This window comes from Sturnus vulgaris, unplaced genomic scaffold (genome assembly GCF_052056855.1).
Source record: "Sturnus vulgaris isolate bStuVul1 unplaced genomic scaffold, bStuVul1.hap1 Scaffold_194, whole genome shotgun sequence".
Classification (NCBI taxonomy): Eukaryota; Metazoa; Chordata; class Aves; order Passeriformes; family Sturnidae; genus Sturnus; species Sturnus vulgaris.
In genome coordinates, this window is record NW_028276164.1 from 302,943 (window position 1) to 318,514 (window position 15,572).

The 15,572-nt window shown below is 54.2% G+C and overlaps 2 protein-coding genes across 5 annotated transcripts; both read right to left on the reverse strand.

Annotated features, from left to right (window-relative positions):
* Positions 1-817: 817 nt before the first annotated feature.
* On the reverse strand, positions 818-8,022 carry LOC148218167 (uncharacterized). 2 transcript variants are annotated; one of them, XM_088157909.1, is made up of 2 exons: positions 7,923-8,022; positions 818-2,233 (listed from the first exon to the last, which is right to left on the reverse strand). In XM_088157909.1, the coding sequence occupies exon 2, from the start codon at positions 2,105-2,107 to the stop codon at positions 1,451-1,453; it is 657 nt and encodes a 218-aa protein (XP_088014035.1). In that variant the 5' UTR covers positions 2,108-2,233; positions 7,923-8,022; the 3' UTR covers positions 818-1,450. The 2 variants fall into 2 exon arrangements, with proteins under 2 accessions (XP_088014035.1, XP_088014036.1); XM_088157910.1 differs by lacking the exon at positions 7,923-8,022 and adding an exon at positions 2,325-2,692.
* Positions 8,023-8,421: 399 nt separating this feature from the next.
* Positions 8,422-14,494, reverse strand: LOC148218168 (class I histocompatibility antigen, F10 alpha chain-like). Of its 3 annotated transcripts, XM_088157977.1 has the most exons (8): positions 14,387-14,494; positions 12,124-12,387; positions 11,593-11,868; positions 11,130-11,402; positions 10,930-11,037; positions 10,796-10,831; positions 10,645-10,676; positions 8,422-9,634 (listed from the first exon to the last, which is right to left on the reverse strand). In XM_088157977.1, the coding sequence occupies exons 1-7, from the start codon at positions 14,460-14,462 to the stop codon at positions 10,651-10,653; spliced, it is 1,059 nt and encodes a 352-aa protein (XP_088014103.1). In that variant the 5' UTR covers positions 14,463-14,494; the 3' UTR covers positions 8,422-9,634; positions 10,645-10,650. The 3 variants fall into 3 exon arrangements, with proteins under 3 accessions (XP_088014103.1, XP_088014102.1, XP_088014101.1); XM_088157976.1 differs by having other exon boundaries at positions 8,422-9,620; positions 11,130-11,750; XM_088157975.1 differs by having other exon boundaries at positions 11,130-11,750.
* Positions 14,495-15,572: the final 1,078 nt, after the last annotated feature.

Consider the following 15,572-nt stretch of genomic DNA (forward strand, 5'->3'; position numbering starts at 1 on the left):
AGGAGTGGGACATCTCTAAATGCAATTTGGCGGTCCCAGGGCCCTGACCAATTCTTTAGGGGTACGAGCCCCCTCTTTTCCCATGCTCTTCCAGCCCTTTTACACTGCCCCCCACTCAACCACCCCGACCTCATGCTTCTTTCTGAGGCTTCCAGGCCCCTCCTGCTACCTCTGGGGGTCCCATCCCCCTTTCCCTCAATTCAGGCACCTCTTGAAATCTTCTTTCTGGTGGAATCCCAAAGTATTGTGATTCATAGTGCAGTTTTGGAGGGGGACAGCTCTGTCTGGCTTTCCCCTCCCTGTTGTGGCCTCTCAGCTGCCCCCGACACCCTGGGTGTGCTGGGATTTCCCTGCTGGGGACAAGGACGTTCATTCCCTTCCAGGAGCCCAATGCCCGGCTGGGGCTCCAGGGCAGGGGGTCCTTGAGCAGCTGCCCCAGAACCTCCGCCAGGGTCTCCCAGCGCAGCCGGAGCCGCTCGGCCTGGGGTCCCCAAAGGCCTCAGCGAGCCCCAAGTCCCTGCCAGGAACCCTCAACTCCCTCCAAGCCAGCATCCCCCACAGCCCCTGCAAGTTCCCCCCATGGCACCGGCCGTGGCCGTGTCCCCACATGTCACTGGCCACATCCCACCATGTCCTCACCCATGGCTGTGTCCCCACCATGTTTCCATCCCTGTCACTGTCCCCCACATCTCCATCCATACCTGTGTCCCCCCATGTCCCCAGGAATGGCCACGTCCCTCTCCATGTCCATGTGTCCCCATGTCACTCTTCATGTCTGTGTCCCCACCATGTCATTGTCTCCCTGTCCCCACCCATGTCTCAGTTCAGTGTCTTTATTTTCAAGCCAGTGTTGGATGTTTTAAAGGGATGAAGAGAAATGAAAAGCAAATCAAGGCCAAAAGAAAATTATTTCTGTGTCCATGCTGGCTGAGGATCCATGTGCTTGGGTGGGAGGGAAGAACCTTTTCTGGAGGGGTTTCCACTGCACTGTCTCCAAAATCTTGGTCTTTGCCCCAGTTCATCATGATTTGGCTGCAGAAGACACGCTTTAGTAATAAAAAATCAAAATTGCACGTTCATTGAGGTTGGAAAGGACCTTCAAGACCATTCAGTATTCCTGAATGCCACCAGAAGATAGGATTGAACAAAGAAGATTTCCTAGGGTTGAAAGTCAACAAGTTCACTCTCCCCAAGAAATTCCCAATCTCAGTTTGGATCCTGATGGACGTTCCTGCCCCTGTGTTCATCCAGGTACCCACAGGGAGACAGGATGAGGCAGAGTCCCCTCAGCCAGGTGTCTTCCCAACACGGATCACCAGGACCACGGATCACCAGGGCTCTGCCCAACGGGGGTCACTGGGGATCATCCAACACCGATCCTCCCATGGGGGATGGAGCTGGAGCAGAGCACGAAGCTCTTCCCACACTCGGGGCACTCACAGGGCTTCCCTTAGTGGAGCCTCCGTTGGTGTTTGGTCAAGTTAGAGCTGTCTGAGAAGCTCTTCCCACACTCAGGACACTCGTAGGGCCTCTCCCCAGTGTGGATGCGCCGGTGGTCAGTGAGATGGGAGTTGCGGTTGAATCCCTTCCCGCAGTCGGGACAGCGGAAGGGCCTCTCCTCTGTGTGAATCCGCTCATGTAGGAGGAGATGGGAGCTGGTCTGAAACCTCTTCCCACACTTGGGACACTCGTAGGGCCTCTCCCCAGTGTGGATGCGCTGGTGGTTTCTCAGGTAGGACATCCATCCAAAGCTCTTCCCACATTCCAAGCAGGTGTAGGGCCGTTCCCCTGTGTGGATCACCTGGTGCTTCATCAGAGTTGAAATAGTCCTGAAGCTCTTCCCGCATTTCCCACACTCATAGGGCTTCTCCCCAGTGTGGATCCTCTGGTGTCGGATCAGCTCAGAGCTCCACCTGAAACCCTTCCCACATTCCAAGCACTTGTGGGGCTTCTCCCCTCCAGGAGGCTTCTCCACCAGCTCTGAGCTCTGCCTGGATCTCCGGCCGCCTTCCCGGCTCAGGGAGGGTCTTTCCTCCTCGCAGCTCCCTGGGCTCAGTTTGCAGCCCCTCCTCGAGAGGGATCTACAGGGCTTTTCTACCTCCTCCATCCACCCACGCCTTGGGAATGACAAATCCTGGTTTGGGGGAAAACACAAGAGAGCACCTTGGGCTGACGGTTCCTCCTTCCAAAGTGCAATTCAGGAAGTCATTGAGCATCTTCTGTCTGTAAGACCCTGCAAAATACAACAATGCAATCCAAAAATTATCCAAGCATAAAGACACAAATCAAAAACTCTCCCAAAAGCAAGATTTAGCCAAAAATACCTCCAAAATAAAAAGATTCAGGCCCCGCAAAGAAACCAAGGCACCAACATTTAGCCCACTAAAGCTGATAAACGCCAAAATTCGCCCCTCTGAAAATCATGAATCCCCCTCTTCGGCCACCTGCTGAATGTGGGGGGGGAGCAATGCTCCTGGGACTGGGGGAGAGGCTCCAGACACAGGGAGGGGTGGAAACTTGTGGTGCTTCCTGTTTCTGTTCCTCCTCTTCCTGTATCCTTGCTCTTCCTCACACTCCTCTTCCTCCCATTATTCCTCTTTCCCCTCCACAATCCCAACTTCTCCTCCCACGTGCAGCGTTTGATCATCTTGTTCTTCAACCCTGCTTCGCCTTCCCTTCTCCTGCTCCATTGCCGGCTCCCTCTTCCCCCCAAACCCACAGCATCCCAGCGCAGGGGCAGCGATGGAGCTGGGGCAGCTCGGGCTGGGGCAGCGCTGGGCTCTCGGCCGCTCCCGCCCGCACTCGCTCCCCACTGCAGCCGCTGCCGCCACCACAGCGCGGGGGGGCCCGGCCTTGGCGCTCCCCCCCTCCCACCTCCCCAAATTCCCCTGCCGGGGGGCGCTGGGGCCCGGGCCGGGCGCAGGTGGCTCCAGGTGGGCAACGCTGGGAGCTGCGGCTCTGCCTGGACACTGCTGCGTCATCACCGCCGCGCGCTCTCATTGGCTCAGCGCTGCCCGAGGGGCGGGGCTGCACCAAGCCGGGACACCCTGCTCCAGGGGGGATGGCCCCAAAACGGGGGACCCCCATGCAAGGAACAACAGCAAAGGGTCTCTACAAACACATGCTGCGAATCCGCTTGGACACGGGGCCAGCGACGTGGACATAAGGAAGGGACAGCAGAAGCCACCAGGGTCAGAAAATGTTATTAATTGACCACACAGACTGCTGCTCAGCCAAGCTCCTGCTCAATTCATGAACTCCCAGAAGAACAAAGACTTAACAGAGCCATGAATATCACTAGCTGTACAAAAGTGGAGTGCATATTAAGACCCAAGCACCTAGGGGCTCTCACATCCTTATACCATCTTGAACCAGGTGCCCTCCTCACACTGCCACCATTCAGGACTTGATGGCAAAGATGCTTTCTGGGGATGCCCACTGACACAGGATGGTAAACTGGATTTTGCCTTTGAGTGGGAACAAGAGATAGAAGGGAAAATGAGAAAGACATGGACGGTCCTTCTGCAGGGATGCACGGAAGCACCAGCCTTATTGGGGCAAGCCTTGCAGAAAATATCACAAGAATTTACCCCACCCCAGGGATTGGGTTCATGCAGGATGTGGATGACTTGCTGCAATCAGGAGGACAAGAAGTGGTAGAAGAAGCCTCTGTGAAATGGCTGAATGTTCAGGATAAAAGGCATCTTTAAATATTTGATAAAAGGGCAAATGGTGGAGAAAAAGGTAAAATATTTGGGACATATTTTGACTGCAGGCTTCTGGTGTATTGACCCAGAGAGAGACCAGGGAAGCTCAGAAATAACCCAGGATTAAAAAGGAGTTGCAAGAAGTATGACGACTAATAGGAAATTGCAGGATCTGGATTGAGGATTCTCTGTTCTAGCCAGAACACTTTGTGACTTTTAAACACCAGATAGCCTCAATGCTGTGGTATGGATACAAGAAATGGAACAAAACTTAAGATAATGAAATAAACAAATGATTGATGCTGCAGCCATGGCTCTACCAGACTCAGAAAAAAAATTTGAATTGGATGTGGATGCCAAAGGAATTCTCATGCTAAAATGTTTAGCCCAGTGGCCAGAGTGGTCTCATTGTCTGCAGAATTGTGCAGCCACAGCTTTAATGCGACCTGAGGCCCAAAAACTGATGGCAGAAAGATCTCCTGTTGTTCAAGTCTGGCACCAAGTGAAAGCTTTGATAACCAAAGGAGCCTCTACATGGATGAGCAGTGCTCGGTGATTACAGAATGAAACTTGTTCAGTGGCACAGGAGGATTTAGAATTGAGGACAGGGCAAGGGTTTAACCCAGGCTCCTGTTTGAACAGCCTGCACAGGGGGCTGGGAACAAACCCATGACTGCATTCAAGTGACAGAGCTCCAGAGCCAGGCTGGGAGAGATTTAAGAGACATTCCCCGGCCTGCGGGATAAAATGTGTTTATGGATGGGTCTGCAAGGGCAGGAGAAGGGAAAAGAGTTCCAAGACATGCTCTGATGAAGGAAAGGGAATTAGACCAAGCTCAGGTTACCGCCTGCATGGTCAGCTCAACCGGCAGAGCTGGGTGTGCTTGGAAGAGCCTGGCACTGAAATGCCCTGAGCAGGAAGGCTCAAATATCTGCTGGTGACAGCATGGCAGCTAACAGGGTGGCAAACGCAATTCTGACTTCTTCTGTTGAGTCGACTGCTGCTGTACTTGAGAGAGAAAACACAGCACTCTCTGATCCTTATGAAAAAGTCCTCTTTATTTTTCTGACTTTTTCTTAAATATCTTTCTTAATGTTCCCAGGTAAGCGCCTGTGATTGGTTCCAAGTTTAGGCTGCTCAGCCCTCTGAGCAATAGCCCCTCAGCTTAGGACAGAATTGAAGATAGACAAGGATGTAACCCAATGAGTTCCAGCCTATCTCTGCTCTCTGGGGGCCTGTCTATTATGCCAGGCCACTTCTCTTAGCAGTGGCCAAATTCACTGCCCAGTGTAAGCCAGCTAACACTGTAACATTCTTCAGCAACCACTGGATCGTTTATTAAGGTATTTCTAAAACAACTCCAAGATAAAGGATTGTGGAAAAAACAGACTCTCAGATGGGGAACTCTTTTTACAGCAAAGATCCTTCAGGGGGTTATGGCTACTTTAGGAATACAATGGGACCTCCACAAGCCCTGGCACCCCCAGAGCTCAGGGCAGGTAGAAAGAATGAATGGGGAAATAAAGAAACTCCTTTGGAAGCTGGTGATAGAAACCAAGATGCAATGGATACAGCTTTTGCCATTGGCTTGGGCAAGAATAAGAGCCAGACCCAGGGCAGATATTCAATTATCTCCCTTGGAAGTGATCTTTGCAATTCCTTACCCTGGGAATTCTCCACCTAGTGCGGGGTGGAGATAAGGGATGTATATTTCAAGCAGTCTGTGGCCAGAATCCTGTCTCTTGTGAAATCTCTGCCACAGGAAGCTGGGCTGGCACAGAGCCTGCCTTGGCACTTTGCTGTTCACAACATCCACCCAGGACATTGGGTCCTGCCTAAGGAGTGCAAAGAAGCACAACTGGTGGCCAAGTGCCGTGGCCCATTCCAAGAGTCCCTGAGCACAGAAACAGCCGCCAGCACAGCTCAACACGGGGGGACCCCTCATCCTGGGCTCAGGGGCTCTCAAGCCCCGGAGATTTGGAATTCCCGGCTGCAGGAGCAGCATGGGAGGGCACCACTGACCCTGCACTGAAGGCAACGCAGCAGCAGCCAGGGCTCCACATCGGGCCAAGCCCCTGGGCCTGCCCACAGATCCTCTGCTGAAATCCTCTGCCTGGGCACCCTCCTTTGGCATCTCCACACACTGGGGCCAATCCTTGCTGCCACTGCTGGAGCTTCGCTGCTTTCTGTGCCTGCACTGCCACAGCTGCTGGGGAAGACAACGGCACAATTCCACTCTGCCCCTCAGTTACACTCACACACTGGGCTGCCGGGGATTCCATGGTCAGAAAATACACCAAGTTGAAAAATGTTTTCAGAATTATTTCTCTAGGCAGGCTTGATTTGCATTTGTCTTGGAGAAAGGAATTATTAAGTGTGTTTTTAAAGGGATGTTACACTAAATGAACGTGAGTTTAACATCTCAACAGACTGGGAATAGCCCAAAAGATACCCACAAGGCTAACAAACATCAAGGAAACACCAGCAAACATCAAGGAACACCCACCCCAGACACTGCCCCCGGCATACATGGAGGCACCTGGTCTGGAAAAGGCTGAGAAGGAAATCCAGAAATGTGGACCTAATTAACATCAGAGGAAAAGTAATACGGGGCCAATAGGATACCAGATATTAAGAACTATCCAACGTAGAAGCAATGAACACTAAACCAACGGATTCCAAAGGGTTTAAGACTGTATAAAGTTCAGGAAAAATCCAGTAAAACTCACGTGTCATGGAATGATTTTCTCTGCACACCCGGGCACTTATGTGTGGATGAAATTATTTCTGTTGCACATCCTGCCCAGAATCAAGTAATGCCTTGACTCTCTAACACTAAAGATATCAAGTAAAAAGCAGATTGTGGGGGGCCACATGTGAGTCAGGAAATGCCTGCTCTGGAAGAGAACCTTTGGTTCCAGGCAGTCAGAAGAGCTTTAGAAACGCAGATTAACACTGCTGGGGACAAGTACCCATTTATCATTTGTACTACATCATTAGATTACAAGATGTCCTCGAAATAATAATGAAGCAGGCAGACCCAGCTCCTGACCTTCATGACAACCAAACCACGCCAAAGATGAAGGCGACATTTGTGGAAAATTAGATTATTCAAACTGCTATTTGCAAACAGATAATAACGGAAAACTGGTGAAATAGATAACAAAGGAAAGTAGAAAGTAGCTCATATTCTGGTAGAAATGTAGAAAGGATGAGAATTAGACAAGTTTTTGGGGCGCCATGGGTTAAACGAATGCAGTTCCTCCTCTGATGTGTTGCAGCAACTCTTCTTTTTACCATGCACGACACCTCGCTGAGTGCAGCTCGTTCAGCAGGTGAGCAAGGGGATGCAGGTGGCAGCCAGGCCTCCTGATCCTGAAACGGCTACAAAAGGACAGGCAGTGAGGTCACTGAGAATAATCCCAAACCAAAGAGGATCCAGGAAAAGAGACTAAGCCAATGGACATTAAAGTCAGTAAAGATAATTACTGAGAAAATAAGAAGAGGATTTGAGTAGAGTAAGATGAATATGCCTGGAGATAGGGCCAGGGATTTGTATAAAAGGAAGTAATGGGAGAAACCATCGTTTTCAGAAACTGTTACTAATTTCCAGAGACAGCTGCTCAGCCAAGATCCTGCTCAGTGCCTGACCTTCGAGAAGGAGAAACACTTAACAAAGCCATGAATATCGGATGTTATACAAAAGGAGAGGTACATATTAACGAGGACATGCAGTAGTCGGATCGGGAAGTCTGAGCCTTCAAAGTACCTCAGTCGGTGGCGAAAGGGAGACGGGGAATGCAGCCGGGAAAATGAGAATAAAAAGGAGACTGCGTACTACAACAACTGGAGAGACCGCATGGCAAATGCCGCATGGCCTCTCTCTTTGTTCATGAACGAAGTCACTTTTACAGGACTCCTCTGTCTCCTTTATGCACACAAACCTCTGGCCACGGGAATTTTCCCGCACAGCCCCGGGCACAGGGCAGACACCTCTGTGCCACCCACAGCAACCGGGACGAGCCAGCGCTGCTCCGGCACCGGCTCCTGCCGAGGCCCCAGCGGGAAGGAGACCGCGGGCAGCCGCTCCCGCAGCGCCCTCAGCCCAGCGCCAACACGGGCCGGCACCGGCACAACCAACCCGCCAGAGCCCCCTGCCGCCCCCGAGGCCCGCAGCGAGCCCCGAGCCCCCGCACAACCGAGCGCGGCTCCCACCTGCGCTGGGGCCGCCTCCGAGCTCCACCGCGGCTTCACCGGACTTCGGCAGCTGCCGCCGCTGCCGGGCCCGCACAAACTGTCCGACAATGGCGCCTTTGCTGCACCCCGCCTAATGGGCGGGGCTTGTCCCCGCTCTGCCCAATCAGCGCGCGAGAACCAGGAGTGACATTGGCACAATCAGCCAATGGCAGCGAGGGCCGGGCTCTGCACACGGCCCAGCCTCGCCCCGCGCTCTCAGGGCCCCCCGGGCTGTGGGAGGGCAAAGGCGGAGATGAGGAACAGCCCTGGAAGGGGCCCGGGCCCGAGCCGCCATTGGCCTGGAAACACAAACAAAGTTCTCCGCAGAGAATATTGGGCACCAAAATTTCTTTCAGTTTGAAAGACATGTGTTTGCTAGGGAAGGCAGGACTCTCCCTCGGACTGGAGAATGTAAATCCCCCTCCCTCTGAATTACTATAATTTTGAAATTAAGGGGGTTTTAATTGAAGATATGAGATAGGAATAACAGTTTCTTACTGGTATGTATAACAAGGCAAGAAAACAACAACTGTGGAATTAATAATAAACAGAACCAGGGAGCCTGTGACAGCATTTCTGGCCGAGCTGGGAAAGGATGGAGGAGAGGATTTGCTTCTCAAAGCCCTGGGGCAGTCAATCCCAGTGCCCCTGCAGGACTGAAAAGCACTAAGCTAGAACAGCAGGAATGAACAAAAGATGTTAGGCTGGTGGACGAGATGTATCAGAGAATTTTTCGGCAGGAGTTGGAACTGCAGGACGTCCCAGCAGGGCAGGGCAGGGCGGGGCTTCAGCGCAGAGAAACTCAGAGCAGCGCTGAAGGAGCAGCGGGCAGCGGCAGCTGGGTGTGAGCAGAGGGTGATCGGTGCCTCTTTTAGTGAGGAAGGGGTTAATAAGGCCTTAGGTCAGTGGCTGCTCTTACGAGCAGAGGCTCACCCCAGAGGAGAAGGAGCAGCAGCTCTGTGCTGGGTCATGGGGACTTCCTCTCCTTGAGCAAGAGCAGCTCCAAACGTGTCTTCCAAAACCCAAAGCCTTGAGTAGCTGCCCACCCCCGCCCTCCTTTTTACCTGGGCCAGGCCAACCTTTTGTTTTCTAAAGCACTAACCAGTAGCTGCAGTTAGAATTTTCTAGCAATTCATGGGAAAAATTCTATAGGTAAGAAGGAACAAAAGAAAAGAAACCTAACCCCCAATAAATAGGTAAATATGTAACAACAGTAAATATCTAACAGTAAATAAATATCTAATAGATAAATATCAAACAACAGTAAACATCTAACAACAGATAAATATCTAATAATATATAAATATCTAACAGTAAATATCTTAACAGTAGTAATGTCTTGCACAGTTGGCTATCATGCAAAGAAGAATCAGGATTATTATGAACAGTTCTTTAGGCACAGGATTAATTTAAAAAATGTTTTCATCTGCATCAGTCTCTATTTTCAGTTGTTTCAGGAACAGAACCCTTAACTCTGGAGCAGTGAATCCAAGGTCCTTTGCCAGCAACTTTGACTGAGGTGAGGGTGGTCGGCAGGACTTGGAATGGTCCTCTCCACTTGGCTTGTAGAGGATCACTGTCCCACCACTTCACATAGACCCAGTGTCCAGGCTGGAAGGGATGTGCAGGTATGTCCAGTCCTATGGGTCTGGATAGCAGGATGTAATTCTGGAGCTTCTGCAACATGGAACCTAAAGCCATTAGATATCTCTGTAAATCCAGTTTCCCCTTCACGTGAATTTAACCTGGAACATGTGGAATCTGATATGGCTGCCTGTTGTAATGCAATGGGGGTTTTTCCCTTTGTGACAACTTCACCAGCCTGACCGGGTTACGGCGTGGCTAGTAATAATAATAATAATAATAATAAATGGGATGGGAATGATGGTGTGCCTGTGATATCCTTTTAATCCATCTGTGAACATGTGATCTGAGAGGCTGCATCCAAAGACCAGGGGGAGGGATATACACAGGGATACCCGAGGGCAAAGGTCCAAAGACAAATGAGAATTAGGAACGTGCCTAGGCATGCCTGACATGTCCTTACAAAGCCCATGGTTTTAGGCTAAAGCCTCTGCATCTGCAGGGCAGGGACCAGACCTAATGTCTAAGGCCTTGCTTTTTAACAGCCTGCCTCCCAAGGTCTTAAATTTGTGCTTTCTTTATAGGGAATTTGGGCTAAATCCCAGTCCATCTCAGCCAAATCGACTACCACAGGAAGGGGCTGGATCCAGCTCTGTGGATCGCTCAGGCAGTGATTCCTGCCGGGATGAGAGAGGGTCATGGTGTCACCCTTTCCCTGTCCCCATCCCACAGGATGGACCTGGCTGGAGCCCATGGAGAGCGGGAGCTGCTCCGGAATTCCACCTGATCCTGTCCCAAACTTGCTCCATCCATCCAACTCATCCTGCTCTGGAACACCTCCCTGATCCCACTTCATCCATCCCACACCAATCCTGCTCCATCTATTCCACGCAATCTCGCCCTACCCATCCTGCCCCAATTCCTTTCTGGAATTCCAACCAATCCTGTTCCATCCATCCCAGCTGATCCCGCTCCAGAATCCAGCCCGATCCCACTCCACAATTCCATCTGATCCTGCTCTGGACCCCTGCTCTGATCCAGAGTCCCTCCCTGATCCCAATCTATCCAATCCTGCCCTGATCCCTCTCTGGAATCCCACCCTCATCCCTCTCCGTACCTGCAGTCAAGCCGTTGTTCCCACATCATTTCCTGCAGAAAGAGAAAATCCATGAGATTCTAGCACGGATCACACACCAGGATTAACCCCAGGATCCAACCTGAGATCTGCACAGAGGGGATCCAGAGCTGGATCCACCACTGGTACTCACTGGCTGCCATGCTGTATTCATTCCTGTCCCTCTTCCCTGTGGAAAAACAGTGGGATCAGCGTTGGTGGCACAGGATTTCCAGAACAGTGCCAAGTGGATCCATGCCCCTTCCCGGCCCCCATCCCGTGCGTTACCGGATTGGTGCTTCCAGACAACGAATCCAATGAGGACAATGAGGATGAGGACGGCAGCGATGATGGACACAGCGACCACCACAGTGAGATTCCTGCCAGATGTTGGATCTGGGAAACGAGGGATGGTGAGCAGGGGGAGGGGAATCCCCATTTGGGCATTCCAAATTCCCAATTCCCACATTCCACATTCCCAGCCTCACCCCAAGCGTAGATCCCGGGCCCCGACATTCCAGGATGCTCCACCCGGCACCGGTACTGCTCCCGCTCCTCCGGCCGCGCCTCGATCCTGGCCCAGGTGTGGAAGGTGCCGTCGCTGTTGGGAACGATCCCGCCCCACTCCGTCTCCTGATCCCAGATTTCATCCCCCTTCATCCAGTTGACTGCGATGGAGCTGGGGTAGAATCCGTACGCGTGGCAGGACAAGATCAGCGTCCCGTGTTCCTCTTTTCCAGACACATGGACATCAGGGGGCTCTGGAATGGGATTACGGTGAGAGACATGCATGGAATTCCATGGGAATGGGATGGGGGTGAGATCTGCCCATGGAATTCCCACTTGAATGGGACAGGGGTGAGATCTGCCCATGGAATTCCCACTGGAATTACTGCATTCCCAAGTCCTCCGTTCCCAAGTCCCACATTCCCACAGGAATTCTGCTCCCACCTTTGTGGTCCAGCTCCTTCTGCCCGTATCTGACGTATTTCTGGAGCCATTCTGGGCATTCTTGCCCCAGGTAATTTGTCCACTCCTCAGCCTCGTTCTCTTCACCTTCCCAGCGCCTCCTGGTGATCTCAGCAGCGCTGTCGGCCGCCACGAATCTCCTGGATCCCAGGTCAAAGGAGACAAATTCCCCCCCGTCATAGCCACTCCGATAGGATCCACGGACACTCCCATCGGATACAAGTTCACAGCCATAAAGCCACTGTACGGTGTGGAGACCTGAGGGGATTGCACCCACAGAGACCCATGGAATTATGTCCCAGTCCCAGAGCCCCATTCCAGCCCGATGGAGCCCCAGAATCTGATGGAGACCCACAGAGCCTCATGCCAGCCCCATGGATCCACATCCCAACCCATGGATCACAAGATATCCATACCAGCCAAATGGATCCCCATCTCATCCCCTTGGCGCCCTGTGAATCCACAATCAAGCCCCAGCGATCCCATTCCAGCCCCATGGATCCCCCCACTCACCTCTGCTCTGATTGTACCGGTCCCGTAGTGTATCCAGGTTCCAGGCATCCACATCCTGGTCCTTCACGTAGTTCTGGGTCTTCCTATCCCAATATTCCGGCTCGGCTCCATCCTCCATCCACTGTGCCAGTGGCACCGCCCGGCCCCGCTCGCTGTCGTAGCGCTCGAAGGGGATCCCATCCACAAACCCCGTGACCATGTACTGGGGGATCCCTGGGCTGGGCTCCGACACAGCCACGTGCAGGAAATGCAGGGAGTAGAGAACTGGGGGGACATGGAGATTTGGGCGCGTTGAGAGAGTTATGGATCAATGAAAGGGGAACTGGGAGAGATGGAAAGGGGGTGCATGGGGTCCCAGTGTCCAGCAATGGGGGCTCAGGGGACTCCCAGTGCCAAGGAAAGGAGGATACAAGGACTGGGAGAGGTGGGATGGGGGTTCCAGGAAAGGTGCCCAAGAAAGAGGGGTCACAAGGTGGGGAGACCCAGGATAACTGGAATGGGGGGCTCGGGGGCCCTTGATGCAGAGAAAAAGGGGGACTGAGAAAAGCAGGAATGGGGGTCCATGGGGTCGCAGGGTCATTGGAAAAGGGGTCTGGGGCTGGGAGAGGCGAGTGGATCCCGAAGGATCAGCCTGGGAGACGGGAAAGAGATCGAGGGGATGCGGTTGGGGAGGGGACGAGGGGAAAGGGAAAATTCCAGGGAGTTCATCTGGATCCCATTGGATCCCAGCTGCGACCCCCCTGAGACCCCTGGGATGCCCGGGACTCTCTGGGACCCCGTTTCGGGAAGCGGCGGGAGTGGAAAACGGGGGGGACACAGAAAGTTGGGAAGTCCGGGGGGTCCAAAGGGCGGGACTGGGGTCTGGGAAAAGCGGGATGCACGAAAAGGGGGTGCAGGGGGGTCCCAGGCCCGGAAATGGAGATTCACGGGTGTCCCAGTGCCCAGGAATGGGGGTTCAGGGGGGTTCCCGTGCTGCGATTCGAGGTTCAAAGGGATCTGGATGTCAAAGAATGGGAAATGAGTGGGGTCCCAATGGCAGATAAGGGGGTGCAGGGGTTTTGCGGTGCTGGGGAAGGGGGTACAGGGAGGTCCTGATGCCCGGTAATTGGCGCTCAAGGGGGTCCCCGTTCCCAGGAACGGGGGTTCAGGAGGGTCCCGGTGCCGGGGGCGGTCACCGGTTCTCGGGCGGATCCCGAAGCCGCAGCTTGGGAGACGCGAAAGTGATTGGGGGAACGCGAGGAGGGGACAAAGAAAACCTTGGGAATTCCCCTGAATTCCCCCTGGGACCTCCCAGGACCCCCCGCAGGACGAGCAGGGGGTGGAGAACTGGGGTGTACGCAGAGACTGGGGGGGTCTGGGGGCGTCCAAGTGTCAGGAGCAGAACTGGTAGATTCAGGAAGGGTCCAAGTTTCAAGGAAGGGACTGGGAGAGGCGGGATGGGGGATCCAGGAGTCCCTGTGCACAAGAATGGGGGTCCAGGGGGTCCCTGGGTCACGGAAAAGGGGGAGCTGGGGCAGGGAGAGGCGGGCGGATCCTGGGGACGCAGTTTGGGAGACGCGAAAACGAGATGGGAGTAAAGGGGAATTCCAGGGAATTCATCTTGATCCCACTGGAACCCCGCTGAGACCCCCTAGGACCCCGGGGGACCCCTTGGAACCCCGTTCCAGGAAACGCCGGGAATGGAGAAATGGGGAGACGCAGAAATTTGGGAGATCTGGGGGTCCAAAAGCCGAGGAAAATGGCGGATCTGGGAATGGGAGTGCAGGGGGCTCCCAGGGCACTGCAGGGGGTGCGGGGGGATCCCAGTCCCGGGTATAGGGGTGCAGGGGGGTCCCGGTGCTGGGGAAGGGAGTACGGGGGAGTCCCCGTACCCAAAACCGAGGGTTCAGGGGTTCCCGTGCTGGGGAATGCGTGTTAAGGGGGAGTTTCCTTCCCGGAATTCAGGGCTCAAGGGGGTTCTGGTTACCGAAAATGGGGGTTCAAGGGGTGCCGGTGACCAGAAATTGGGGTTCAAGGGGCTCTCCGTGCCAGAAGAGGGGCTACGGGGTGTCCCTGTCCTGGGGAAGGAGGTACAGGTGGGTCCCGGTGCTGGGGAAGGGGATTTTTGGGGGTCACACGACCTAAAATGGGGATTCCGGGGGATCTCGTGCTAGGGAACGGAGTTTTAGGGGGCTCCCGGTGCCCGAAAATGGAAATTTAGGGGGATCCTGGTGCCCAGGAATTGCGGTTCAGGGGGGTCCCGGTTTCGGAGGGTCTCACTCACCTTTTGTCGCGCCCCCCGGGCCCCCCAGGAGCCCCAGAAGCCCCAAGAGCAGCCCCAGACCCAGCGCTGGAGCCATCGCTGCCGTCGGCGGTCGCTGCTGTGGCGCAGCTCGAGAGATGCGAAAGTGAAAGTGCCCGAGGGAGCGCGGGGGGGAGGGGAAAAGGGGGAATTCCAGGAAATTCACCCGGATCCGCACCTGGGACCTCTCTGGATCCCTCAGGGATCCACCTGGGACCCTTCACAGCCCCGCACTGCGGGACCCCCGGGCCGGGCTGTGCTGCGCTCCCGGACCCTGCGCTCGAACTCTGCCCGGAACCCGCCGGGTTCGGCCCGGAGCGGGGGGAGCTCCGCGATCCAATTTTTCCTGCGGGTGCTGGTCCCACCCCTGGCGGAGCAGGACTGGGCGCAGTGACCCCGATCCCTGATTCCCAGTCTCCTTCTCTCTATCCCTCTCCTGTTCTCTATTTTTCCTTTGGATGATCATACATCCCAGAGCAGCTGGAGAGCCCCGTGCCCAGTTCAGATTTTCCCAGGAAAAGGAGGCCTGGGGGTGAGGTGCCCCGGGCTGGCCGGGAATGGGGGTCTGGGGGTCCCCGGGGACACGGAAACAGGGGAGCCAGGGACTGGCAGAGGAGGATTCCCGGGAAAGGGGGTGCAGGGGGGGTCTCAGTGCCCGGGAATAGGGCAGGGCAGGATCTGGGAAACGACGACGGCTGCTGGGAAGGTACTGGGACAGACTGCGACACCGAGGTACACCAGGACTGGGACGAGAACCCACTGGGAGCAGAACTGGGGCACCAGGATCATGCTGGGACCACACTGAGGGCTACTGGGAGCACGCAGGGGACAACTGATATATACTGGCAGAGACTGGCAGTGGCATGGATCATCCTAGGATTGACTGGAATCATACTGGGAGTGATCAGATCTGTAGCAGGGGTGATTAAGAGAAACTGGAATAATGCAGTTGTAACTGGGATCATACTGGGAGCAGCTGGCCCAGGCTGGGGTCATACTGGGACTGACGGCGTCCAACTTGGAGTGGCTGGAATAACACTGGAAGTATCTGGGAGTAACTGGGATCATACTGGAGGTGGCAGGGATCAAACCGGACTCATAGTGGAAGTCTCTGGGAGATACTGGGATCATACTGGGGTGACTAGGCTTATACTGGGAGCAACTGAAA